Consider the following 25176-nt stretch of genomic DNA (forward strand, 5'->3'; position numbering starts at 1 on the left):
GGCGTGGTGATTGGAGGGAAAGGGCTAGGAGGCAGGAGGTGTGGTGATTTAGGGGCGGGGCTGGGAGGCAGGAGGCGCGGTGATTGGAGGGACAGGCTAGGAGGCAGGAGGCGCGGTGATTTAGGGGCGGGGCTTGGAGGTAGACAGTGTGGTGATTGGAGGGACAGGCTAGGCGGGGTGCTTTAGGGGCGGCTCTGGGAAAAAGAGGCGTGGCTGTTGGAAAGATGGGTTTGGCAGAGAAGGGTAGTTGTGGGGCTTAGCTAGAGGGTGTCTTCAAAGAAACTGAAGTATTGGTGGGACTAAGACAAATGCCACGATCCGATTGGAGGAAACTCTTGAGTGTCGTGTGAAACAGTCTGCTGAGCCTCAGACAGCAGCTGTCCCCTTTGGTGGTGTGGCAGTGCTCAGTGGTTTCTCTCCTAGGCAGGCCTATCAACTCCAGGTCTGGGGTCATAATTTGCACCCAGGACCTGTATTCTCAATCCCCCACCTTTCCCCAAGGAGCGTACTGTTTTCTCTGTTTAAAAAAGTTGCAAAAATAAATCTTAAAGTTAGGAAGTTAGGTTTTCTGTAGCATGATTAAAAAAAAAAAAAAAAAAAAAGACTGAACCAGAGCTCGAACGGGAATAAAAGGCAGGACTTCCAGGAATGGAGCAGGGCTATAGCGAGGAGGTGGGCTTGGGAAACGTTTGGTCTGTGGATTTGGAAAGGGGCACAGCTTTTCGGAGGCTGGCAGCTTCATGGGAGCAGGTGCAAAGTTAGATGCTGGACTTAGGGGAAAGGGGTGGAAGACCCAGTTTGGAATCAGAGGTGAAATTAAAGAGAGTGTAATCAGCATATTTACAAATATAGTTGACGTCATGGATGCAGCTTAGAGTAAGGGGCAAGACTTGGTTTAAAAAAATGGGGGGAGTAAGGTTACATTTCTTGGGTTAGAACAAGGCTAAAGGGAAGGGGGAAAACTTCATGAAGTGACTGACAGTCTGAAGTCAAACCTTCAGGATCCCTGAGCCCTCGGCCCTCCCTTGGTTGCAGGGTGGACCTACCCCCAGAGGAGGGGCCCCCATACAGACCTGAGTTCTACAGCGGCTGGGAGCCCCCAGCCATGGATCCACAGGGCCGTGCCTGGGAGGACCCAGTAGAGAAACAGCTACAGCATGAGCGACGGCGCCAGCAGGTGAGGCTAAAGCTTAAGCTCCCCCAGGTGACATGGGGGTAGGGGGCATGACCGGCAATTCCGAGGATGCAGGCCGGGTCCCACCTGACTTACTGCTCTCATGTCCTGCAGCAAAGCGCTCCCCAGGTCGCTGTCAATGGGTGAGTGTCAGTGGGTGAGTCGGGTCAGTGGGGTCCAGGTGGGGTGCGTCCTGCGGGCTCCCAGTGCTGACTCCACTCCCCCTTTTTTCTTTTTGTCTTCCCGGTTCTTCAAAGGTGGGTGAGGTGGTGAAGAGGCAGGGAGCGGGGCAGGGAGAGGGGGGAGAATCAGGGAGGGAGGGAGAGGGCTCCAGTTTTCTGGGTCCAAGGGAGGAGGGTGCTGGGAGTGGGTAAGTCTGAGAGAGACCCCTGAATCCCCAAAGATCTGGAAGAAGGTGGCTTGGTTTCCGAGGGCCTGGTGTTGGAGAGAACATACTGGGAAGTTGAATATTTGGGTTTTGAAGAAGAGCTCAATCTGGTGCTTGGAACCTTGGAGAGCCAGGGAAGCAGACTTGCGACTTCAGGGGCCAAGGGGCAAGTTTCTGGGCAAGTTGGAAAGTGGTACTATTTCCGAGCTCCTGAGAGAGAGAAAGACTGGGAGGCTGGACCCTCGCTTTCCCAAGGCTCTCAAGCAATTGTCTTGGTTCCTGCTGGCTGTCAGACCTTTTAAACATTAAATAGTTTAGGAAATTAAAGCTTGAGATCTGGGCTCCTAGGTCTCCAGAGGAGGAAAAGGACTGGGGGTGCAGGTCCATAGTTCCAACAAGCAGTGGGGGTGCAGGCTCTTGGGGTCCGCAGGGAAGAAGGGCCTAGAGGAGCCAGGATTCCCTGAGCAAGTCGGGGGCAGGTGTGAGGGAAGCCATGTGAGATGTGAAGAGAGAAGCAGCAGGTGTGGAGGAGCAGAAGCGGGTCTGGGTAGGGCTGGGGCAGAGAGTCTCAGCAGAGACGGCGTGCTGGGAGCTGCCAGCCTCACGCGGGGGGCGCCTCGGCCCTGAAGATCCCCTTCTCCCTTGCACAGGTAGGCTTCATGGGGCTGAGGTGCCTTTAACTGGGGTGTCAGAGCTAAAGGTCTGCTCACCTTCCCGCCAGCTGCCTGGTCCAGCGGATCCCCTTCTCCCTACGCTTCTGAATCTTGACACCCCCAGCTTTTAACTCACCTTTTTTGTTGTTTTTTTGCACTTTAAGTTCTTTGTGGGGAGACCTGGAAATAACTATAATCCCTCCCTGAAAGAATGAGAAGTCTGTGATGTTGTACAGGCTAGCAGTTAAAGAGCTTAGGGTCATGGGAGCATTCAGGTTCACACCCAGGTGAATGCAAGTACTGCGTTCGCCCAAAAGTATGGAAAAACCTGAACGAAGTGTTTGGTCGACCGAATAGAATGGAATCCCTCAGGACATGAGCTCGGGCCAGCCTGCCCGAGTCCCCAGTGTAATTATACCTCTTTCTTGCTCTATGACCTTTACATCACGGTTTCTCTCCTGTAAAATTGAGATTAACAATTGGGTCTCTGGGAGGAGGAAGGAACTACTAGGAGGTTCAAACTCATCGTTCTACCAAGGGCTGTCTCAGTATCAAGTCAGCTAGTGTATATAACAGACTTTGAATAGTTTCTGGCATACAGTAAGTGCTATGTAATGTACATGTTGACTCTTGTTATTATGCTTAGGAGTTATCATTTATGCATGAGCCCAGTACATAGTAGATGCTCAATAAATAGCAGCTGTCTCTAGCTGTATGATCTGGGGAAAGTGATTTTATTTCTCTGAGCCCAAATGTTCTCGTCTAGAAAACAGAACTGATGCTAGTACTCGTATCATGTGCTTACTGCATGGTGCCCAGCATGAAAGGAGCACAGTATATTCAAACTGGCATTCCAATGTCAAACCTCTGTTAACAGTATTAACCTGCCCCTTCCCCTCAGCCTTGACCCCCTGCTTGGCTTTAACTCCAGCTCACACCAACCCCTAAGGCCCAGCAGAGTGGCGCTGGCTGCCTCCTTACCCCCCAACTCTTCCCCTTCTCCTCAGTCACTCAGACGAGGAACCAGAAGCTGAGCCCCAGGGGCCGGAGCCGGCGGGAAAGTGGGTCCTATGTAATTATGACTTCCAGGCGCGCAACAGCAGCGAGCTGTCCGTCAAGGAGTGGGACATACTGGAGGTTAGAGTAGGGGTGGGGGCGAGAGGGTGGAGTCCACCCAACCCTCGCTACAGACACAGCCTCTGAACCCTCCACTGCACTTCTTCCAGGTCCTAGATGACCAGCGCAAGTGGTGGAAGGTTCAGGACCAGAGAGGGCAGGAGGGATACGTACCCTATAATATCCTGACACCCCACCCGGGGCCGCGGGGGGGGCGCAGTCTGGTGAGCCGGGGCAGACTCCTGGGTCCTGAGGGAAGAGGGACTAGGGGGTCAGATCCTGAGAACAAGGGGCGTGGGGGTTAAGGGATCAAAATCTCTGGAAGAGGAAGTGAATGGGGATTCAGACATTTACCTCCAAGAGAAGGGACTGTGACTCAGTCCTCTCTCTGATCCAGGTGCTTCCCTCTTGTTCCCCTCTCTAGAATAGCACGGCCGTTCCCCCTCCACCACCAGCACCGGCCCCGGGCCCGGCGCCTCCCGCTCCTCCCACATCAGCCTTGGCCCCGGCCCCTCCGCCATCAGCGCCAGCCCTGGCTCCAGGACTAGCGCAGACCCAGGCTCCGGATCTGGCTACCCCTCCGCCACCAGCGCCAGCCCTGGCTCCAGGACTAACGCAGACCCAGGCTTCAGCTCCAGCTCCAGCTCGGTCTCCCAGGGACAGCTGCGAGAACCTCAACAACTTGGACTCGGGCAAGAAGGGTGAGTGCTGGGGGCATCCCTTCGAGGGAACGGTCCTTGTCCTCGCTTTGCAGACAGAGGGAAGGAGACTCAGAAAAGGAGGTTCCCGACGACCCATCACGGGAACGCTGGAGGTCCCTGACCCTCTAGGCCCTTCGCCCTGAGTCGTCCCTCCCTCCTGGTTTCCCGCCTGTAGAGAAATTCTCCCCGATGGTCATGCTCAGTATCAACGAGGAGCTGCAGGCACGCCTGGCCCAGGGCCTCACGGGCCCCAGCCGCGCAGCCCCGGGGCCTCGCGCCCCGGAGTCGCAGCTCAACCCGCGCTCCAGCGCCTCGGAGGTCTGCGCCTGGCTACAGGCCAAGGGCTTTAGTTCAGGGTGAGTGTGGCATTTGCCGGCTAGGAGGCTCTGGTTATACGCGCGCTAGAGGCGAAGCGCTCCCAATGGCCCAGTGGGAGTGGCAGACCACGGGGGGCTGGGATTGGTCCAGGAAGAGGGGGGGGGGCGCAACTATGAATGTCAGGCTGTGATTGGCCTGTTTTCCTAGGCTCCGATTGGAGTCACCACGGAAACCTCCCCTACGACGCGCTATGGTTGGTAGAGCGGGATTCAGGAACCTTCGGCAGCTGATTGGACAAAGGCCTAGGGGCGGGCGTGACGTGATTGGTGGGGCTGACATTCGAGCTGCGATTGGCCAGCAGGCCTGACCGTGTCTTCGATGCCCCTGCTCAGGACCATCGCGGCGCTGGGAGAACTGAGCGGCGCCCAGCTATTCTCGCTGCCGAAGGAGAAGTTTCGGGCGCTTAGCCCCGAGGAGGGGGCGCGCGTGTATAGCCAGATCACGGTGCAGCGCTCGCTGCTGGAGGTGAGCCGGAACCCTCGTCCCCAGGTCCGGGCCGGGGAGGGCGCTGATGCTACAGTCCTGATTTCCACCCCGTCCTCCAGGACAAAGAGAATGTGTCAGAACTGGAGGCAGTGATGAAGAAGCAAAAGAAGAGAATGGAAAACGAGGTGGAAACGGAAGTCTTTTGATCCTTTTGCTCCCCTCCGCTCAAAGTTTTGAGGCAGCCCCGCAGGAGATCGGACTCTGCAGACTGCGCTCGCCAATGGAATTAGATCCCTCTAGGGATTGCCGAGCTATTCCAGCCGTGGTCTTACCCGGTCCGGGTAGATAGAGGCCAGTCCTTGCTGGATTCTCCTGAGCGAGTGCTCTCGGATTGGCCGAGAGCTGGCTTGAGAGACAGTTCAGGGGACGTGCTTGTGTTCAGGAGCCCTGTGTGCATTGTGACGTGTAGCCCAGTCTATAAACAGCCTCCTCTTAGCAGGCGGTGTCAACGGCTGTCCTCTCTCTACCCAGATATCAGGGGCCACCAACTGCCCCTCAACACCAGCTACAGCCTCACAGTAAAGGAATCCAAGAGGTGTCCCAACTCTCCTTGGTTTCTTCCTCTGAATCCTCCTCTCCCTCCCTGGGGCCCCAACTCAGACTTCTGACCTCCCAGCCTCCAGGTTGTCCTTGAGTTCACTCCAGAGGGACTGAACATCCAGTGCACCCCACACTCAAAATCCTCTTCTGGCTCCCGGTCACCGTCTTAGTCCTGAGTGGTTTGGTCCCTGCCTCTCCATCCTCATCTCTCACTCCCTCATCCCCCATGCATCCTGGACCTGCCCGTCTCCACACACCCACGTGCACACCAGCCTCCCTAACTCCTGCTGCCCCTGCTTCCCCCCTCAGCACCACCACCTGCAACACACTTGTTACTGAATGCCTCCTGACTCTCCTCTAAAATAGATCAGATCTTTACCTGTCTCATTCACTACATCATCGATAGGCAGGTCAGGGCCTGGCAAGTATAACAGGACCCCAAATGATCAAGGGAATGAATGAATGCCCAACCTTAGAGGATGGCTCCTATTGGGCTCCAGCCGACTGTTGCCACGCTGAACTGAACAGCTTGTACTATTAGATTCCTATTCCCCAAACTTTGAATGCTGGTAACTGATGCAAATTTGTTTCAAAAACTGATGGAAGAGCCGAGCTCCCCAGCCCAATAATTGCAGCCCCTATCCCTTGCCTGACTGACCCTGCCTGCTTCGTGCCAAGCCAACTTTTGACGATGTCAGCCCTGGTTGGGAGCCTTTGCTCCAACTGAGCGCTCTTCCTGAAGCCCCTTCGCGCCCTTCAGCACCCCACCCGCTCGGTCCTGTGGTCTGGGCAGCACATCAGCAGGAAGCGGAGCCCCGCCTCCAGCCAAGGACATAGTCACTGAGTGGCAACTTCACCGACTTTTATTTGTGGTGCCTGTGCTTTGTCTCGAAAATACCTTCTCCCCCTGCCCCTGACGGTGGGCGGGGAGGGGGCTGCAAAAAATAGAAGACATCCCTCCCTATTGCACGCGGACCCTATATACAGGCCCGCCTGGCCGAGGCCGGCGGGGCTCTTGGCACATTCTCGGATCCCTGTTCCGGAGCGGGAGGGGTGGTGAGGGTGACATCACACGTGAGAGGGGGACCTCTGGGCGGCCACTCTGGTCCTGGTTCCTGGTCTCGGTGCTTCTTGGTCTTCGGTCCCTTCCTGGTCCCACCTCCAGCCCCAGTCCCTGCTCAGCGACGTCCCCCTACCTGGCTCGGCCTCCCGCCTCCATCCTGGCCTCTGATGGACCCCCCTTGGCTCCTGGGCTCTCTGTACTCCCCTCCCAGCCTGGAGGTCCCGAGGGGAGGTTATGGCTTCTCAGAGACTCCCCCGGGAGCCCTGTCACTAGTGCTCACGCAGGGGAAGGGGTGCGTGTGGCAGAAGCAGCTGTATAAATATGGGTGCAGGGGAGGGGCTCCTCCAGAGTCACTTGGAGAGTTTGCTGATGACGCGAATCAGGGCTGCGTTCTCATCCTTGAGCCGCTGGTTGTCAGCCCGAAGGTCGGACAGGGCCTGTGAGGTGGGAAGACGGGTCAGCCGGGTGGCCCTGGGCAGGCTGAACCCACGGCCCACCCAGGCTCTCTGCCCTCAGCTCCCCGCTAGCATTCACCTTCAGCTCCTCCTCCAGTTCGGCTGCCTTTCGCTCCAGGGCCCTGCGCTCCTGGAATAAACAGGGGAAGGTGAGGGCGGGGTGGGGAACTGGGGGTCAAGTATGGTGGAGAGGGGCGAGGAAAGGGCAGAGGTCAATGCGGACCTCTTCCACCAGACCGTAAGGGCTCGTAAGGCTGGGACATCTCTAGTCCCACCCTGGCCAGCCTTACTCACGAATCTCTCCAGCTCCAGAAGGGCAGGCCTCTCTGCAAAGCGCTCCTGCTTCTGGGGTGGACAGAAAAAGAGCGGGGGTTATACAAGCAGCCGCACGGCCACCAGCAAAAGGGGAGACCAGTAGAGGAGTGTAAAGGCAGCCGGGACTAGCGGCGGGCTCAAACCGCCCGGCACTGCTCAGGCCCCGCCCCGCCCTTCTGGGCCCTGGCCCCGCCCCCAACCCCCTCAGTGGCCCAGACTCCTCCCCGAAAGGATCCCACCAGCCATTCTGGACCCCTCAGCCCTCCGGCTGGTCCTCCCTCCCGGAGACCCGGAGCCGGCACCCGCACCCTCGCCAACCCCCTCGCCTCCAGGGCCCCGGCTCCTCACCTGCGTGGCGCGCTCCAGCTCCACCTTGAGCTGCGCCAGCTGCAGGGTGGTTTCCGTCAGGGCCTCGCGAAGGCGCTCGTTCTCACTGCGCAGCTCGGCGTACAGCTGCGGGCCCAGGAGGGACAGGACGTCAGGCTCGCCGGCGGAGACGCGGCAGACTTGCAGGGGTGGGGGTGGGTGGCTGCGGCCCGGCTGAGGCCGGAAGGGCGCAGAGTGCCCGGGTGGGTCAGGCAGGGCCCCAGGGCAGGGGACGGCGGGGCAGGGATACAAAGCAGAGTGACGGGGACTCCGTTAACGGTGGGATCGCGAACCTTCCTGAAGCCTCCGTCCGGCTCGTCCGGTTCCGGCTCTGGGTCTGGGTTGAGATCCCGCTGCCTGCGGGATGAAGGGTCGCCCTCGGGAGTGCTGGGGTGGGGGCAGGGAGGCCGTCATGGGGCGCCCGCGGCCCCACGACAGCCCAGACCCGGCCTGCCCACCCCGTACCTGGATTCTGGGCTGCGGTCGGCCGGCGCTGGCTCCGCCTCCTCCCCCTGCGGGCGGAGGTGGGGTTCAGCCGAGAGGAGAGCTGGGCCCGCCCCCAGGCCCACCCGCGGCCCGCCGGGCGCCACCCCTCACCTCGGCAGGGCCCCTCCACTCCTTGCCGACTCTGCGGGGCTCCCTGGCCGCCTGCGGTCCCTGCCCTTGCCCATCGGGCGCCTCTGCTGGGGGAGGGGCAGGAATCAGCCCAATGCAGGGCGAGGGGTCCCTGGGCCCGACCCCCAGGAAAACCGCACACGGGCCAGGAGGACGACCTCCCAGAGACCAGCCTCACCTCTCTGGGCAGGGCCGTCAGTGCTCTCGACCCCAGGGACTCGGGGTCGCCGGGAAGGGTCCTGTGGGGAGGGGCGGGGGTCAGAGGATGAGGGCATCTCGTCCCACCCACTGACTGGTCACCTGACCCCTCTCACCAGGCTCTGCACGCTCGACTTCTCTGCCTCCGGGGCCTTTCCTGCGGCCTTCTCTGCTTCCTTCAGGTCCGTCAGGGTCACACCCTGCACGGGGAGCGGGCAGTCGGGATGGGGGCGGCCAGCCCCTTCAGGATGGAGTCCAGGCCCCCGGCCCCTCCTCCCTCAGACCCGGGGTCCGGCCCCTCCCACACCTGCGTGGACCTCCGGGACTGGCGCATGAGGCGAGAGCGCGCTTTCCGCTGAGACTCAGACTCCTCGTCCCGCACTGGCATCTGGTAGGTCCTGAGTGAGGGGCCCGACTTCAGAGAGGGCTCCTCTGGACCCTGTCCTGTCCCATGGCCGACACCCCCAGGGGGAGTCGAGTTCAGCCAGAGGACCCTGAGACAAGCTTCCCCGGGTCCACCCCCGCCAGCTCCGGGACTCCTGGGTAACGCAGGGGTCTCGCCTCACCTCCGGCGGTCCCGGGAGTCCGCTGGGGGCGCTGCGGAGGCTACGGGGACATTGGGCTTCACTGGGGACTCGGGCTCGGGGGTCCTGGGGTGAGGAGTGGAGTTACCCAAGGGAGGAGGAGGCCTGGAGATCTCAGACCTGTGTGAATTCATTCAATCGGCAAGTATTACTCAAGCTCACCTTACCTGGTGGGCACCCACACAAAGCAAGAAGCTAAGGAAACGAATAATCTCTGCCCCGTGAGTCAAATCTGAGCAGAAACGATGCAACATGAACAATAACCGCAAGAAGACAGGGTCACACAAAGTCAAGAGGATAAGGTAGTGTGGGGAAAAACGAGGCAGGACCGGAGCCTGGAGGTGTGCCTGCACGCCGCGGGGGTGAGCGCAGGGCAGGTGGTGGGCCTCCCAGAGAAGCTGACATTTAAACAGATCTGAGCGTGAGGAAGGAAGCCCTGTGGGTGTGAAGGGGGAGGTCAGAGCGCAGGGCCTGAGTCAGAGAGGAGGGCGGGAGAGGGGGCAGGGGCCCCCGGGAAGCCAGAACACTGCAGCCTTGGGCGCTTTTACTTGCGGCACCAAAAGGAAAACTGAGGCCAGGAGTGGTGGGAGGCAGGGAGCAGACCCCAGAGAACCCCGGGTACAAGACAGGAACCTCGACCTGCCCCCCACCTCGGAGGGGCTGTCCCGCTGTACTCACGGGGAAGAGGACTCCGGCACCTTCTGGGAGGGGGTGGGGGGGACTCTGGCAAGACGGGGCTCCCGGCCCTGCGGAGAGAGGAGACAGGCAGCTACTCTCCCCGCTGGGCAGGGTCTGCTCCCCGAGCCTCCCCGCAGTGCTCACCTGAGTGGACGCACCCTCCAGCCGCGAGGAGGACGCGGAGCGCTGCAGCCCGGCCCCCGGGGAGCCCTCGGCTCCGCGCCAGTCCGCGGGCCCCAGAGCCCCGGAGCTGCCCGTCTTCTGGAGGCCAAAGCGCCTGGAGAAGGGGGCCTCCTCGGGGGTCTGGAGAAGAGAAAGGTCTCCGTTACCACGATAGGGCCCTTCTCAAGAATTTCACATGTTGCCCCCAGAAGGACCACAGCAAACTACCGCTGGGGGTGGGAACAGCCAGGGAAAGGCCGCAGGGGCCCCAGAGGGTTCTGGGCGCGCAGCCTGCACCCCGCTGCCCTGACGGCAGGCTCGGGGCAACCCCGCCCCACCCCCAGGCCCCCACTCACCACGGGGCTCCCGGGGCTACAGGACGGCGGGGAGGAGACCCCGTTGAGGGCTCTGCATTCTGCAGGGGGTGGCTCTGTGAGGTGGGAAGACGGAGACCTCAGAAGAAGCATCAGCCCCTCCTCATCCCTCAGACCCGGGGGTCCAGGCCCCCGGCCCCTCACCTGAGGGGGCTTCTTCTCCCTCGTCCTCGTCCTGGATGGGGGCGCCCCCTGCCCCCCCGGGCCGGCGCTCCTTGGATAGGTCCTGGAGGGAGATCTTCTCGCGGCTGCTCAGACGGCACACGGAGCTCCTGGTGGAAAAGGGAGGGTGGGAGCTGGGGCCTAAGCCCTGGGGGGCCTCCAGCCCGCTTCCCGCAGGGCGCCACCCCCTACCTTCGGTGTTTGCTGCTGGAGAGCCCCTGGGGCTCCAGGCCCCGGCTCTGGGCAGCTTCCTTTTGGTTCCGAAGCTGGAAGGGGGAAGGGGCTGCTGGGAGGGGGGCACGACGGGCAGACCCTCCTGGGTCCCACACAGAGCTGTGCTGGGGGGTGGACCCGGTGCTTTGTGGACTCGTCTGCACAGCACCCTGGGTCTCCAGTGAGTAACCCTGGAGCCTCTGCCTCCCGGGACCCCTGGCACACCCGGACACAGCTGCCTCCCCCACAGCTCACTCTCGGCCGGCCGTTCTGCCCGGAGTCTTCTCGTCTCAGCCGGCCTCACGGCTCCGCCTCTCCTCTCAGCAAACCTCAAGTGCTGCAGGTCCCCCAGACGCCCTCAGGCTTCCTCTCTGCCCTCAGCGCCCAGAGACCCTGCCTCACCCACTAACCCCACGGGGGCCCCTGGCCCCCTCACCTGCTCCTGCCTGGATTTCAAGGCCCTTTGGGGTCTACCCCTGTCCCCACCCGCCCCCCCCCCCAACTCTGGGTACCATCTGGTTCCTCTCCCAGCCTCTGCACAGTGCGGCTCCCTCAACACATGCGTGCCCCCAACCCTCAGTCCACCAAGCCGGAAACACCACCTTCTCCCTCAATGTCGCCGCAGCCCAGCTTTAAACAGGGATCTGACCTGGGAGACCTCAGAGCGCTATGAGACAGGCAGGGTTCTGAATGCTTTTGGTCAGTGACACATATACCGCTCACTGCACGACCATGTTCCATGTAACAGCACGTGTAACTCATGAAGTGCATGCGCTGTTTAGTATTCTGCCCATTTTCCTGAGGCCCAGAGAGGCTACCGACTGGTCTGAGCTCAGGCAGCAAATCAAGGGCAGAGCTGGGACTCAGATCCCAAATCCAAGCCGTTCACCCCTTCCTTCTGAGTTCTTCCAGCGACAAGGCCTGGCCCAGCGCTGGTGCAGGGACATCCCAGGGATGACCAGCCCCATGGGCACCCTGAGGTGCTGCTGATCACAGCTCCCCGCTGGGCCCCGGCACTGGCCGGGGAAGGGCGGCTCCCCAGGTTCGCGGGGGCCCCGGGTCCCGACTGCGGATGGAGACTCACGTCCTCCTGCTTCCGGGCCAGTTCCTCCAGCAGACTCAGCACCTCCTCGTCCGCCAGGTCACAGGGACGCTGCCCCTGGGTGGGCGGGGGTTAAGGCAGGTGAGGAGGAGGCAGAGGTGGGGGCCCTCCCGCCCTGCGGCCCCGGGGAGCCAGGCCAGGCCCTCACCGCGTGGGTCAGCGAGTCCATGCCCCCGCCGTGCTCCGCCAGCAGGCGGCAGGCATCCTCCACACCCCAGTGAGCCGCGGCGTGCAGGGGCGTCCAGCCGTCGCCGTCGCGCAGCTCTGGGTCGTAGCCAGCCTGGAGGAGCAGCCTGGGGGCCGGGGAGGGCTGGGTTCAAGGGCCGAGACAGGGGCTCGGGGCCAGGGGCCATGGTCAGAACCAGCTGTGACAGGGCCGAAAACAGGCCTGGGCCTTGAGGTGCCCCTCCCCAAGGAGACGCTTCTGCCACCGGCTCTGACCCCTCCCCAGCCTATCACGTGGCCTCCGGGACCCTGCTCCCTGAACCTTCAGGGCTCGACTCCTGACACCTCCCCTGTGCCGGGATACCCCCGGCGGAGGTGGAGGAGGGGGTTCCCCAGTGCCCAAGCGCAGAGAAAGGCGGCGTGGGGGCAGCAGGGTTCCAGGAGCCCACTGGCTGGGGGCAGCGGTTCTCAGCCAGGACGACGCTGCCGCCAGGGGGCGTCTGGAGACGTTTCTGGCCGTCACAACGTAGGGGCGGTGCCGGGGGCACCAGTAGGTAGGCTGAGGATGCCCCGAAACCTCCCACAACGCAGAGGACCGCCCCCCAGCAAGGACGGATCGGGACCAAATGCCAGTGCCAAGACGGAACCCCGACTTAGAGGGTCCTTTCCCAGGAGATCACCACCACCATGAACCACTGGATCTGGACTCTGTCTCCCACAGCTAGGAATGCCAGCCGAGTAGCGTCTGGCAAATGGGGATGTCAGCGCCAAGAGTGTATATCACTTCTGGATCGGTCTCTTAAAAGAAACGGACATTCACTCCTTCGGCCCTCCTCCTCCTTCCTGCTGGCTGCGTGGGATGCAGATGCAATGGCAGGAGCTGAAGCAGCCAGCTGAGACTCAGGAGGGGAAGTCTCGGGCAGAAGAGGGCACAGCCTCCGGGGCTGGCCACGTTACCAGGCCTGACCATTCACCGTGTCCCATCCTCCTTGCCACAGGGATCAGCCCTGGGATGAACAGGTGCCCAGAGAGTCCAGGAGCTGGGACTGGAACTACAGAGAATGGGGCACCCTGCCTCCAAATTAGAGGAGACAGCCGAGCCCCAAGCTACCAGGGGCCATCTTAAGCTCCTTACTGGAAAACATTCCCTTCTTCTCCGGCCATTCAGTGCAGCCTGCGGAACCTCAGTTCCCTGAGCAGAGACTGAACTCAGGCCACAGCAGTGAAAGCCCAGAACCCTAACCACTAGTCCACCAGAGAGCTCCCCCAGAAAACCTTCCTAAAAATTCATTAACACAGAAGTGAGCAGAGATGGAGGGACTCGCCGGAACGCCACTGTCATACTAAATATAGGGAGAAAATAAAGAGAGGGCAGGGGAGCCTGACAAGCAGCAGAACCAGCTACTCTGACAGGAAAGGGTGAGGCGGTCAGAAATGGGACAAGACCGAGGTGGGGATGACAGAAACGGAGCGCACACGGCAACAATTTAAACTGTGTATGCACCGAATGTCGGGCCTTGAAACATGCAGCACGAAAACTGACACAAAGACAGGGAGAGGCAGGCGTGGTGAGACATTCTCCCACATTTCACCACATTCTCTCTCAGCAACGGACAGCAGCAGCAGACGGGAACAGGAAGACTCACTAGCGATACAGAAGACTCAAACAGCGTGAGTACAAAGCTGACCCAATAACCTATATACAGCGCTGTCCTTGACAGCACACTTCTTTCCTGGCTGACACTGACTAGGGTATGAAGCACACCTCGACGGTCGACGGATCTCAGAAATCAGGACTCACAGAGAACCCGCTCTCGGACCACAGCGAGATTAAGCTGGGAAATGAGCACAGGCGGACTCAGGAATATGGAGGCTTCGGCTCCAGACAACCAGCTGGCTTTACTGCAATACAGCAGGTCACGTGAACTGTTCCGGTTTGCCAGTGCATGTAAAACTTAAGTCCATTACGTGTGCAATAGCATTATGTCTGAAATAAAACCCAATGTATGTATCTTAAAAAACACTTTATTTTGCTAAAAAACGTTTACCGTCATCTGACAATGCAGGGCTGCTGCAAATCTTCAATTTGTTAAAAAAGAAAATACTATTGGCAAAGTGCAATAAGAGGAGGCACGGCTCTAATGAAACCGTGCCTAGAAAACCTCGTGTATTTGTGAATTAACGACATGCTTCTAAATGATCTCTCGGTCAAAGAAGATTACAAGCTGGAGATTGTCTTAAACTGAAGGGCAGTGAGAAGCCTGGACATCAAGACGTGGGTGCAGCTAAGGCTGCACCTGGGGGAAACGCGTGTCCTTAGAGCTCAGTGAGAAAGGGGCGGAACAGACAAAACCCTCAGGAAGGCATAAGAGGAGAGAAGGGACGGGGCGCTGGGTGCGAGGGCAGGGGAGGAGGCCCGGCTCACCTCATCACTTCGATGTAACCCTTGGCGGCGGCCACGTGCAGGGCGGAGGCGCCCGTGCGGGGGTGCCGCGCCTCGGGCATGGCGCCCCCATTCAGCCAGCACCTTGTGTCGTGAAGCAGCAATTCCTCCTCCGCCCGTTTGGCTGCCTCCACGTCCACACCTGGGAGGACCAGAAGCGGTAAGAGATGGGGCGCCCCCCGCGAGACCCAGGGCGGCACCTGGCCTGAGTGAGCTCCTCGGGGGCTCCGGGGAGCTGGGACCAGCACCGCCACTTCCCCAACGGGCAGCCGTGGGCTCCACCGAGGGTCCCTGCTGGGGGCTGGGGGCACTCTTGTCTCACCTCCCCTTTCACTACTGATACGATCCTTCGTTCGGTCACGTGTATCACTCACAAGAGGAAAACCAAGCAGAAGCCACTGAGGACGCCCAGGCCACTAGGGCTACGACCCCTTCTCACCAGCCACCCCCTGCGCCGTCTGGGGAGGGGCCAGCATGCCTCCTCTCTCCTCGGTTTCAGGAAAAGTGCTCCGAACTCACCGATGTGAGGGCAAGGGGAAGCTTTACATGAAACAGAAGTCGATTCTGGATTGGGAACAGGCAGCCCTGTTGAGGGCGGAACAGACCCTTCCAACTGTCACTGAGAACCTGTGGTTTGCCCGTTAAGAGCGGTCGAGATGGCAGTCGGAAATGGGCCTCTCCTCTAGGGGCCGTGTGCTCCTTCTCCTGGGAGCTTTGTTCCTATCTGCTATTTTTCCCACTGTGGAACTGCTCACTTGCCCACGTGTGGCCGAGGGCGGAGCCGTCCTGCATGTGGTCGGCAGCCGTGCAGCCACAGAGCAGCTGCTGAGCCAGGCTGCAGACGGCCAACACGCCGGATTTCCAAGCGTAGAACGAACATGCAGCAGCTCACGAATAGTTCCTTACACTGATCGCACGCAGAAATGACAATACCCTGGACGTTCGGATTAAGTAAACCGTGTTCCTAAAATGAACCTCACCTGTTTCTATTTTTGACCGTGTTCCTAAAATGAACCTCACCTGTTTCTATTTTTAAAAGTGCCTTCTTGGAAATCCTTGACTGTGCGTGTGGCTGCCTCTGGCTTCCCACTGGACAGTGCGGGCAGAGAAGCGCCTGCTCGGCGCTCGGCTCACAGCAGTACCAGGGGGCCCCGGAGCTAACCGCCTTCATGAATTTGCTTTCAGGAGCAGGAACCTCGGCACACCCTAACTACAAGGTTGCAAACCCTGCCCCAGGCTATGCAGGGGCCCCAGTCCGTTGGGGTCTGGCAGCTGGCCACTGGGACGAGACTCCGCTGGGATCGCCTCAGGGTGGCCTGGCTGAGGGAGTCCCAGGGGGACTATTCCAGGAAGGTCTGGCTGGCGAAGGCTCACCCGCAGGCCAGGAAAGTGCCCGGGACTCAGAGACCGGCCCCCTCCTGCCCGACCTCCTTAAAGGGAATCACCTACCTTCAGTCCTATTATAGACACAGGCGCCTGGCGGGCAGGGAGGGGCAGGGTTTGCAGGCCTTTTTCTGCAGCCACAGTTAGTGTCCTGCCTATTCAAAAGCATCCTTCCGCAGTTTTGCTTTTTTCGGAGATTCGCCCGTGTTTATAAACAGAACTCCTGATGGAGGGGGGCAAACCAGCACCTGTGCGTGCAGCAAGCTGTTCAGTTCACCCAGATTTATCTACTTCACCAGAAGTGCGATTCAGCGGCTTTGAGGACATTCACCATGTACCGCCATCAACCCTATCTATCTGTACCTGAACTTCCTCATTACCCCAGATGGAAACCTCTCACCCCATCAAGCAGTCCCTCCCCAGAGCCTGACAACCACTAATCCGCTTCCTGACACTGTGGATTTGCCTCTTCTGGACAGAGCCTATGTTTGTAAATAAAGTTTTAATGGCTAATGACCACACCCGCTCTTTGGCATATCCCCCTGGCAGTTTTGCCTATCACAGATCACTAATCTACAGGTTACTGATTGATCCCTTATGGATTTGGTGTTGGCCCACCCTCACCCTCTCAGCTGAATGAGGAGCTCCCTCAGAATACATCCATCTGAATGCAGAGTTCCAAAGAATAGCAAGGAGAGATAAGAAAGCCTTCCTCAGTGATCAATGCAAAGAAAGAGAGGAAAACAACAGAATGGGAAAGACTAGAGATCTCTTCAAGAAAATTAGAGGGTGGTGGGAGGGGGGTTCAGGGTTGGGAATTCAATGTACACCTGTGGTGGATTCATGTCAATGTATGGCAAAACCAATACAGTATTGTAAAGTAAAAAAATAAAATTAAAAAAAATAAATAAGAAGAAGAAAATTAGAGATACCAAGGGAACATTTCATGCAAAGATGGGCTCAATAAAGGACAGAAACAGCGTGGACCTAACAGAAGCAGAAGATATTAAGAAGAGGTGGCAAGAACACACAGAAGAACGGTACAAAAAAGATCTTCACGACCCGGATAATCACGATGGTGTGATCACTAATCTAGAGCCAGACATCCTGGAATGTGAAGTCAAGTGGGCCTTAGGAAGCATTACTACGAACAAAGCTAGTGGAGGTGACGGAATTCCACTAGAGCTATTTCAAATCCTGAAAGATGATGCTGTGAAAGTGCTGCACTCAATATGCCAGCAAATTTGGAAAACTCAGCAGTGGCCACAGGACTGGAAAAGGTCATTCATTCCAGTCCCAAAGAAAGGCAATGCCAAAGAAAGCTCAAACTACCGCACAATTGTACTCATCTCACACACTAGTAAAGTAATGCTCAACATTCTCCAAGCCAGGCTTCAGCAATACGTGAACTGTGAACTTCCTGATGTTCAAGCTGGAGTTAGAAAAGGCAGAGGAACCAGAGATCAAATGGCTAACATCCGCTGGATCATCAAAATAGCAAGAGAGCTCCCCAAAAACATCTACTTCTGCTTTATTGACTATGCAAAGCCTTTGACTATGTGGATCACAACAAACTATGGAAAATTCTGAAAGAGATGGGAATACCAGACCACCTGACCTGCCTCCTGAGAAATCTGTGTGCAGGTTAAGAAGCAGCAGTTAGAACTGGACATGGAACAGACTGGTTCCAAATAGGAAAAGGAGTATGTCAAGGCTGTATATTGTCACCCTACTTATTTAACTTGGAGAAGGAAATGGCAACCCACTACAGTACTATTGCCTGGAAAATTCCATGGATGGAGGAGGCTGGTAGGCTATAGTCCATGGGGTCGCAGAGTCAGACACGACTGAGCGACTTCACTTCTTATTATCATTATTTAACTTCTATGCAGAGTACATCATGCAAAATGCCGGCTGGATGAAGCATAAGCTGGAATCAAGATTGCCGGGAGAAATATCAACAGCTTCAGATATGCAGATGACACCAGCCTTACAGCAGAAAGTGAAAAAGAACTAAAAAGCCTCTTGATGAAAGTGAAAGCGGATTGAAAAAGGTGGCCTAAAACTCAACATTCAGAAACTAAGATCATGGCATCTGGTCCCATTGCTTCATGGCAAATAGATGGGGAAACAGTGGAAACAGTGGCTGACTTTATTTTTCTGGGCTCCAGAATCACTGCAGATGGTGACTGCAGCCATGAAATTGAAAGACACTTGCTTCTTGGAAGAAAAGCTGTGACCAACATAGATAGCATATTAAAAAGCAGACACATTACTTTGCCAACAAAGGTCCGTCTAGTCAAAGCTATGGTTTTTCCAGTAGTCATGTAGGGATGTGAGAGTTGGACCATAAAGAAAGCTGAGCACTGAAGAATTGATGCTTTTGAGCTGTGGTTTTGGAGAAGACTCTTGAGAGTCCCTTGGACTGCAAGGAGATCAAACCAGTCAATCCTAAAGGAAATCAACCCTGAATATTCATTGGATGGACTAATGCTGAAGCTCCAATACTCTGAGCACCTGAACAGAAAAAAAAGAGCTGACTCATTTGAAAAGACCCTGGCGCTAGGAAAGATTGAAGGCAGGAAGAGAAGGGAGCAACAGAGGATGAGATGGTTGGGAGGCATCACCAAGTCGATGGACATGAGTTTGAGCAAGCTCTGGAGTTGGTGATGGACAGAGAAGCCTGGCGTGCTGTGCTGCAGTCCCCAGGGTCGCAAAGATTTGGACAGGACTGAGTGACTGAACTGACAGCCTCTCAACACTGTGAACCGCGAGGGGGAGGGTGTGAATCTCCTGGAGCACCGGGAGAAAGGATCTCCAGCTACAGTCCATGCCGTCCGTCTAGCTGTTCACACGGAGGCTAGAACCACCCACGTGCCTGCCAGCCAGAGAAAAGAGCGCCGTGGCTGGGCCTCGCCAGGACCGGAACTGCCTGTCAAAGCTACCCACCTCTGAGTAACCAGCCCGCATCCCTGTCCTGATGTCGGATTCCTTCCAGCCCAGTTCCAAGTCCCTGTGGGTCTGACCGTGGCCCTTCTGAGCAAAATGGCCAGGTGGTCCTGGGCTCCGGCCAGCCCCTGAGGCCCAGGCTGTGAGCACAGTGTCTGGGGAGGAGCTGTCGCTTGGAGCTGCCAGTGTCCAGGCCCCCTCCCTGCTTGTCCTCACCCCTGCTCTCACCCGACGTGGCTCCAACGTGAGGGGCCCACAGCCCAGCTCCATGGGCAGCTGCGTCACCAGGCCTGGCCTTCCTCCTTGCCACACGGATGGCTCAGGGCGGCCCTAAAGGCAGAGGGCTGAGGCTGGGGCTGCTGAGAAGTCTAGCTCTAGTTCCGCCAGGGTATCAGCCTGCACCGCTAGGAGCCACGCTAAGTGCCTCACCAAGAGAACCAGCCTAGGAGTGAAGCCAAAACAGAGCTCAGCAGAGAGATGGGAGGAAGGCTTTCTACTGTGTCTACGCCCCTGGATCAAGCCATGCCTAAAGTCCACATAACTCCTAGACTTCAGTTAGAGGCCCATGAATTGTCTTCCTCTTAAAACTGTGGTAAAGCACAGATTCTGCCCAGCACAATCCACTGAGACCTCATGTCAAGACAGGCACTGTGGAGCCACGTCACTGAAGCCTCCAGATCTCAGAGGCAGCTGTGCCCCACCCGCAGCAGTGCAGCGGACGGTCTTCCCAGTAGCATCACAGGCCTTTGGGCCTAGTCTGTCCTACAAGCCAACCCCCCCACGACCTTCGGCCAGCACGAGGGGCACAACGGGTCACCGTGAGAAGGTGATGAGAGCTCTGGGCAATTCCGGCAGGAATTGAGAGGCCTGAGATCACCCAGCCCCAGTGGCCTCCAAGCATCGCCCTGCAGGCTGCTTTTTAACAACAAAGGGAAGAAGATGCCTCCACGGCAGTCACCTGGGCGTCCTCTGAATGAGGCTCAAGGTTAACATCACCAGTAAGAGGGCAGACGGAATTCGTCTCCCCGCAGAACTTGCTGGCAAGTTCCTGCCAAACCTGCAGAACTGACGGAGCAGTCAGGTCCAGGCTGAGAGGCCGTGTAAACAGGGGAGGGGTGAAGGCTGGTCCGGTGCCGGCCAGCGGGGCCCGAGGAGGGAACCTGGGCAGGTCCATCCCCACGGAGAGGGAGGCGCACAGGTGATCACGCCAAGAAGCTGGAAACCCGGAGTCCACACTTCAGGATTCCACTTACGGAAAATGTCCAGGACAGGCAAACCCCCTACACGAAGCCCATGGGTGGCCCCCAGGGCTGAGGGGCGAGGGGAGGTTGGGGGTCACAGCCCAGGGCTCAGGGTTTCTTTGGGGCTGATCAGAATCATCCAAACTCAATGTGCTCACGGACACATAAGGCTTTAGCGTGACTACGCTAAAAAGACGAAACAGAAAACACGAGGCCACACGTGTCTAAAGGGTGAAGGAAGCGCACATGCAGACAACCGTACCTACACAAAGCTGCTGAAAACCCTGGTGAGCCTCAGTGGAAGCTGCCCTCATCGGACTGATAGTGAAACCTGGCTCACCGTGTGAAATCGTCCAGATGAAAAACGTGGAGAAGCCGAGGCAGGAAAAGCCCGGTTCTGTCTCTACTTCACTTTGCTCCCTACATCTGAAGCAAACCAGGGCTCCGGACCTCGGCTCGCCTACCAGCGCCTCAGCGCCCCGCGGGATTCCTGCACCACGAGCACCCCACCTGCCCAGGGCGGAGCCTCGTCCCTCCCAACCCCAGCCAAGCTGCGAATCGCCTCAGGCACCCAGCCATTCTTCAGCAGCCTCCCTGCACCTCCCCCGTGGCCCTCCAGACCCCTCGGCCCCGCGCTCACACCTCCTCACAGATGCAGTGCGGTCACCAGACCCGCTCGGAGGAGCAGACGGCCACCCAGAAGCCACTGTCTCCCACCCGTGGCCCCCCGGCCCTCCACCGCAGGGCAGCCGGGCGAGTCCTCCCCAGTCTGGTCATCAGCGACTGTGAGAGGGAGCGCGGGAGGCACACAGGCTCTCCCTAGAAAACTGAGCGTGGCCAGGCACGGAGTTTAGGGGGTCCTGGGCCCCGTTAAGGACCCTGGGGCGCAGTGATCCCGAGTACAGCAGACCAGACCCCCAGAAGACTCGGCATTCCTCCACTGCCCCCCGCCCCCCAGCACAACTCCTGAGAAGACCCACCATCACCCGTGACAAGTGCCAAACTCAGTTTCCTCAGTCACCCCGAGAATGAGCCAAGCCCTGCCTCAATTACTTCTCGGGTTAAACGGTCCAGGCCACACTGAGACCCTGGAGTCCGGGTCCTTGGCAACGCAGGCCCCAATGGCAGGAGCCCCGCGCCCCGCCCCAGGCCCACCTCGGCGGGCGATCTCCGCCTTCAGCAGCGCCTCCATGGCGTCGGACTCGGCCAGGTCCAGAGGCAGGTCCCCGTCGCTGTTGACCGCAGCGATGTTGGCCCCGTGGCTCAGGAGGTACCTGGGGAGGCAGGGGCGGGCCGTGGTCAGGACGGAGGGGTCCGGGCCCCACGCCCAGCGGGCCGCCCACCTTCTCCACCTCACCTGGCGATGTCCAGGTAACCGCAGGAGGCGGCCACGTGGAGGGGCGTCCAGCCCTCGTTGTCCGCCTGGTTCACTGTGGCACCCTGCTCCACCAGGAAGCGCACCACCTCAAGGTTCTCGTCGATGCAGGCCTGGGGGGGGGGACACGGCGGGAGGTCACCCTCACCACCCCGGACCCCTCCGCGTGCCTGGCAAGGCAGGACCCCGCTGGGGCCTCAAGGGGGACCCAGGGCCGAGCGAGCAAGGCTCCAGAGGAAGACCCCAAGGCTCCAGGAAGACACCATGTCCACGGGGCACCCCCAGCCCTGGACAGCCTGGCTTCCCGGTGGCCACGCCAGGCAGGCCTCTGGGGCTCACTGGGGACCGTGAGAGGAGGAGCTGGCCAGAGAGGAGAGGAGCTGTAGGGATCCCGAACCATGCCTGTTCACGAGACACACCCCAGTCTCCATGGAGGATGGGCCCCCAGAGCTGAACCCAAGGGAAGAAACCCAGGCCTTCCTCCTCAGACCCAGCAGACTCTCCGGGAGAGCTGACTACCACCCTGCCGTGTCCCTGGTAAGGAGACAGCCGGACCCTGGGGCCCAAGGCCATGCGGGGTCGCCAGGTCCCTGCGAACCTGGGAGCAGGGTGGGGCGGTGGTGAGGGTCCTGGCCAGGACCCCGACACTGGGAGAGACGGCTGAGAGAGGGTGTCCCCAGGCCTGGGGCCCGAGGAGAGGCAGAGGGCACCCCATCATGGGGCGTCCACGGGCACCTTCCCTACTCTGAGGGCTGTCAGGATCCTCTCTGATGGAGGAAGAGATCCCAGCACCAGGAGACCAAAGCCCTTGCCCGCGCTAGCACAGCAGGCCAGGGCCAGAGAAAGGGTTTCACCCGGGACGCGTGTGAACATGGGGTGGGCACTGGGCCTGAGCAGGGCTGAGGGATGGGAGTGGACCTGGCCTCCCGGGTCCTCAGGGGAGATTAGCCTCCGACTCCCTCACCTCTCCACGGCCGGCTGCCTGGAGCAGGGGGAGGAAGCTACGAGGGCCAAGAGCATGAAGTCATGGAAACTCAGGCTTCGAAAGGGGGGCCACACATGCCCTGGGAACGGGATGAACTCTGGGCACCGTTTATTTCCACTGGTTGCCATGGTGATGGGGGGGGGCAAGGAGGGAGACAGGCCTTTCCCTTTCAAGGACCTGGCCGGGCACAGGCATCCGTGCGAAAGATGCCTGCGTCCTGGGCGCCAGGGACCAAGAATCCAGGCCCCACCCTCCTCCTCAGACCTGGGGGTCCAGGGCCCCCCCCCCCCCCCCCCCAGACCTGGGGGGCCCGGCCCCCGCCCCTCCCCCCTCAGACCCAGGGGACCTAGACTCTCCGACCCCCTCCCTATTTACACCTAAGAATCCTGGCTCACAGTCCTTCCTATCCTAGACCCCAGTCGCTAATTACCAGGTAATCTGGGGATGAGGCAGCCTATACCGGCCTTGTCACCTTGTCGAGGGGTAGGGGCTGGGATGTGAGACCTCCTGGGGTCACAGCCAGAGCAGGGAGCTGACGCCAGGGGACCTGCTCCAGGGGAACAGAAACCACGGCGGCCGGACTCGCCCAGACAACATGAGCGACTATCCCGCATGCCTGTCCGGGGGTTTCCTGGGACCTGGGACTTTCAGAGCTAAAACGAGGCCAGTCTTGGGCAAACTGGCACAAACTGGTCAGCAAACACCCAGACCCAAAGCCCCGCTCCCCCGCTCGCTCACTGGCTGGGCGACTCCCCTTCTCTGCGCCTCAGATGGATGCCCTAATCCCCTCCAGGCCCCCCGCAGAGCCCTGGCGAGTGAGTTCCTCTTGCCTATAGCAGGAGGGCCAGAGGGATCCCAGGGTGGCCTTCTGCCGGGCAGGGTCTGGGCCAAGGGACAGGCTGGGGAGCGCAGCCCAGCAGGAAAGGCAGGGCCAGGAACACCTTCAGAAAGGCCCCGGGGAGCCGGGGCAGGGACGGCAGTGCAGGAAGGGGACTCGGAAACCTGAGGCCCCTGTCCCGGGCGTGTGGAGCGCTTAGACCCTGCGGGACCTCAGGAAGGGGGAGGGAGGAGGGTGACCCAGAGAACACTGGGGCTCCCGCAGGGCACGGGCCTGGGGGGGCAGGTGGGGGAGAGACAGCACCTGGACCAGGAGCTGCAACCACCGACTGGATGCCAGGCACTTCCTGCAGGGTGTCCTGCCAACCTACTCACAGGCAAGAAGCCCGAGGCAGAGAAGACCCGCATTCAAGGCTACTCACCTGAGGAGCCGAGATCAGAACTCAGGACTGGCCTACCTTCCTGAACTGCTGCTCCTCCTGGGAACCTGGCACAAGGGCCCCTTCCGGCCTACTCCCCAGCCCCCTGCTCCCTGCCCAGGTTTCCTTCCCTGGGTCCTCTCTGGGTCCCAAAGTAACCAAACCCTAGGGGTTCCGGCAGGGAAGAGAGGGTTGGGGACTGGACCAATTCGAGGAGACTAGGAGGGAGACAGCCGCGGGGACAGGGGTCCTCTGTGAACTGTGCCTGATGGCCCCACTGAAGAAAGTGGGGTGGGGTGGGGGGTGACAGGAGCACCCTGAACCAGAAGGTACCCTGGTAGTGGGGCCTATGGTGGGCCTGGTTCTGGAACAGAAGAAGCTCAAAGGTAGCGGTCGGCGCGTCTGGGGAAGGCACGAGGGCCCAGGCTGTGGACAGAGGGGAGTAACCTGGCTCTGGATCTCTTGAGAAGGTGACAAGATGGGGGCTGGGAGAGAGGACACACTCTGCAGGAGGGGGGCGCTGCCCAGATCCACAGGAGGGGATCCAGGCAGAGAATGCAAGGTGACCAGAGGATAGAGAGGCAGCCCAAAGCCAGGAAGAGGTGGGTGTTTCGAGTCAGCCCAGAAAAAAAGAGGGGGGTGATGATGCAGGCCTGGCCAAAGCAACAGGAGAGAGAGGGAGAGAGGAGGTTCCTGGAGGAGAAACACCCCTTGGGAGAAGGCCTTGCCTTGGGAGGCAAGAGGTGGCACAGCCCCAGAAAGAGAAATGACAGAGGGCATGAGGGTAATGGGGGGCAGGGGAGACGGCCTGAGCTGACCCAGGAAGGGAAGTACCCACTTCAGGAGTACAGAGCCTCGAAGGCGGGGGCTCAGGAAAGAACACCCTTAGATAGCAACAGATGGCACGGGCCGGGATGACAGGCGGCCCCACGCAGAGAGGCCGGGCGGCAGGGAGAGCACAGGCAGGGAGGACGGCGATGCTATGCTGCCGGGGGTGGAAGGGTGGGGCAGTGGTACTATAGGGGAACAGGAGGCACCGGTGGGGCTGCAAGGGGCACAGACTCAGGAAAGAGGGAGGCCCAACTCTAGATGGCAGAGTCGAGGTGGCACCGGTGGCGATCGCACGGGCGAGACTCGCAGAGAGCCCCCAAGGTCGGGAAAGAGCACAGCGAAGTGACAAGACGGGGATGCACCGGGCTGAGGCCGGCAGCGACGGTTCGGGGCCAGGGAAAGGGCGGCTCAGACTGGCAAAAGCCAGCGTCAGCTCCAGCGGCTCAGGGTCGGGAGAGGGGAGCCCCAGGTGGGACTGAGGGGAATGGGGGTCCGCCGCGGACGACGGCGCAGAGCAGGGCCGGCCGGGATGCCTCCAGGCCGGGGAGGGAGGGTGCTCCGGACGGCGCAGACCCGGGAGCTGACCTGGTGCAGGGCGCTGATGCCGTCGGCGTTGGTGGAGTCGAGCACGGCGCGGGCGGGCGGCGGGGCGGCGGGGTCCAGCTCTGCGCCGGGGCCGGGGTCGGCCGCGCGCAGCATCAGGCGCGCCTCGTCCAGGTCGCCGCCCGCGCAGGCCGCCAGGAACTCGGCGGCGCGCTCGAAGCGCACGGTGCGGGCGCGCCGCTCCCCGGGGCCCGGCTCGGCGCCCGCCCGCGCCCCCCACTG

General features: G+C 59.8%; 2 protein-coding genes across 2 annotated transcripts in view; one reads left to right on the top strand and one right to left on the bottom strand.

The window, feature by feature from the left end:
• Nucleotides 1-5438, top strand: part of EPS8L1 (EPS8 like 1) — a 12378-nt gene extending 6940 nt beyond the window's left edge. The window contains exons 13-20 of the mRNA XM_040251899.1: nucleotides 1036-1177; nucleotides 1289-1317; nucleotides 3223-3352; nucleotides 3442-3556; nucleotides 3754-4032; nucleotides 4208-4388; nucleotides 4743-4875; nucleotides 4956-5438. Of these exons, the coding sequence (XP_040107833.1) occupies nucleotides 1036-1177; nucleotides 1289-1317; nucleotides 3223-3352; nucleotides 3442-3556; nucleotides 3754-4032; nucleotides 4208-4388; nucleotides 4743-4875; nucleotides 4956-5042 (1096 nt within the window). The 3' untranslated portion in view covers nucleotides 5043-5438. The remainder of the gene's footprint in view (nucleotides 1-1035; nucleotides 1178-1288; nucleotides 1318-3222; nucleotides 3353-3441; nucleotides 3557-3753; nucleotides 4033-4207; nucleotides 4389-4742; nucleotides 4876-4955) is intronic.
• Nucleotides 5439-6281: 843 nt separating this feature from the next.
• PPP1R12C (protein phosphatase 1 regulatory subunit 12C) overlaps nucleotides 6282-25176 on the bottom strand; it is a 20456-nt gene continuing 1561 nt past the window's right edge. The window contains exons 3-24 of the mRNA XM_040253788.1: nucleotides 24937-25173; nucleotides 21262-21392; nucleotides 21060-21178; nucleotides 14314-14473; nucleotides 11872-12016; nucleotides 11706-11780; nucleotides 10601-10674; nucleotides 10391-10518; nucleotides 10229-10302; nucleotides 9855-10013; nucleotides 9711-9778; nucleotides 9015-9152; nucleotides 8756-8846; nucleotides 8565-8648; nucleotides 8429-8489; nucleotides 8233-8318; nucleotides 8101-8147; nucleotides 7929-8022; nucleotides 7618-7722; nucleotides 7249-7299; nucleotides 7034-7084; nucleotides 6282-6936 (exon numbers count right to left, since the gene is read on the bottom strand). Of these exons, the coding sequence (XP_040109722.1) occupies nucleotides 6850-6936; nucleotides 7034-7084; nucleotides 7249-7299; nucleotides 7618-7722; nucleotides 7929-8022; nucleotides 8101-8147; nucleotides 8233-8318; nucleotides 8429-8489; nucleotides 8565-8648; nucleotides 8756-8846; nucleotides 9015-9152; nucleotides 9711-9778; nucleotides 9855-10013; nucleotides 10229-10302; nucleotides 10391-10518; nucleotides 10601-10674; nucleotides 11706-11780; nucleotides 11872-12016; nucleotides 14314-14473; nucleotides 21060-21178; nucleotides 21262-21392; nucleotides 24937-25173 (2265 nt within the window). The 3' untranslated portion in view covers nucleotides 6282-6849. The remainder of the gene's footprint in view (nucleotides 6937-7033; nucleotides 7085-7248; nucleotides 7300-7617; nucleotides 7723-7928; nucleotides 8023-8100; nucleotides 8148-8232; nucleotides 8319-8428; nucleotides 8490-8564; nucleotides 8649-8755; nucleotides 8847-9014; nucleotides 9153-9710; nucleotides 9779-9854; nucleotides 10014-10228; nucleotides 10303-10390; nucleotides 10519-10600; nucleotides 10675-11705; nucleotides 11781-11871; nucleotides 12017-14313; nucleotides 14474-21059; nucleotides 21179-21261; nucleotides 21393-24936; nucleotides 25174-25176) is intronic.

This window comes from Oryx dammah, unplaced genomic scaffold (assembly GCF_014754425.2).
Source record: "Oryx dammah isolate SB20612 unplaced genomic scaffold, SCBI_Odam_1.1 HiC_scaffold_13, whole genome shotgun sequence".
NCBI lineage: Eukaryota > Metazoa > Chordata > Mammalia > Artiodactyla > Bovidae > Oryx > Oryx dammah.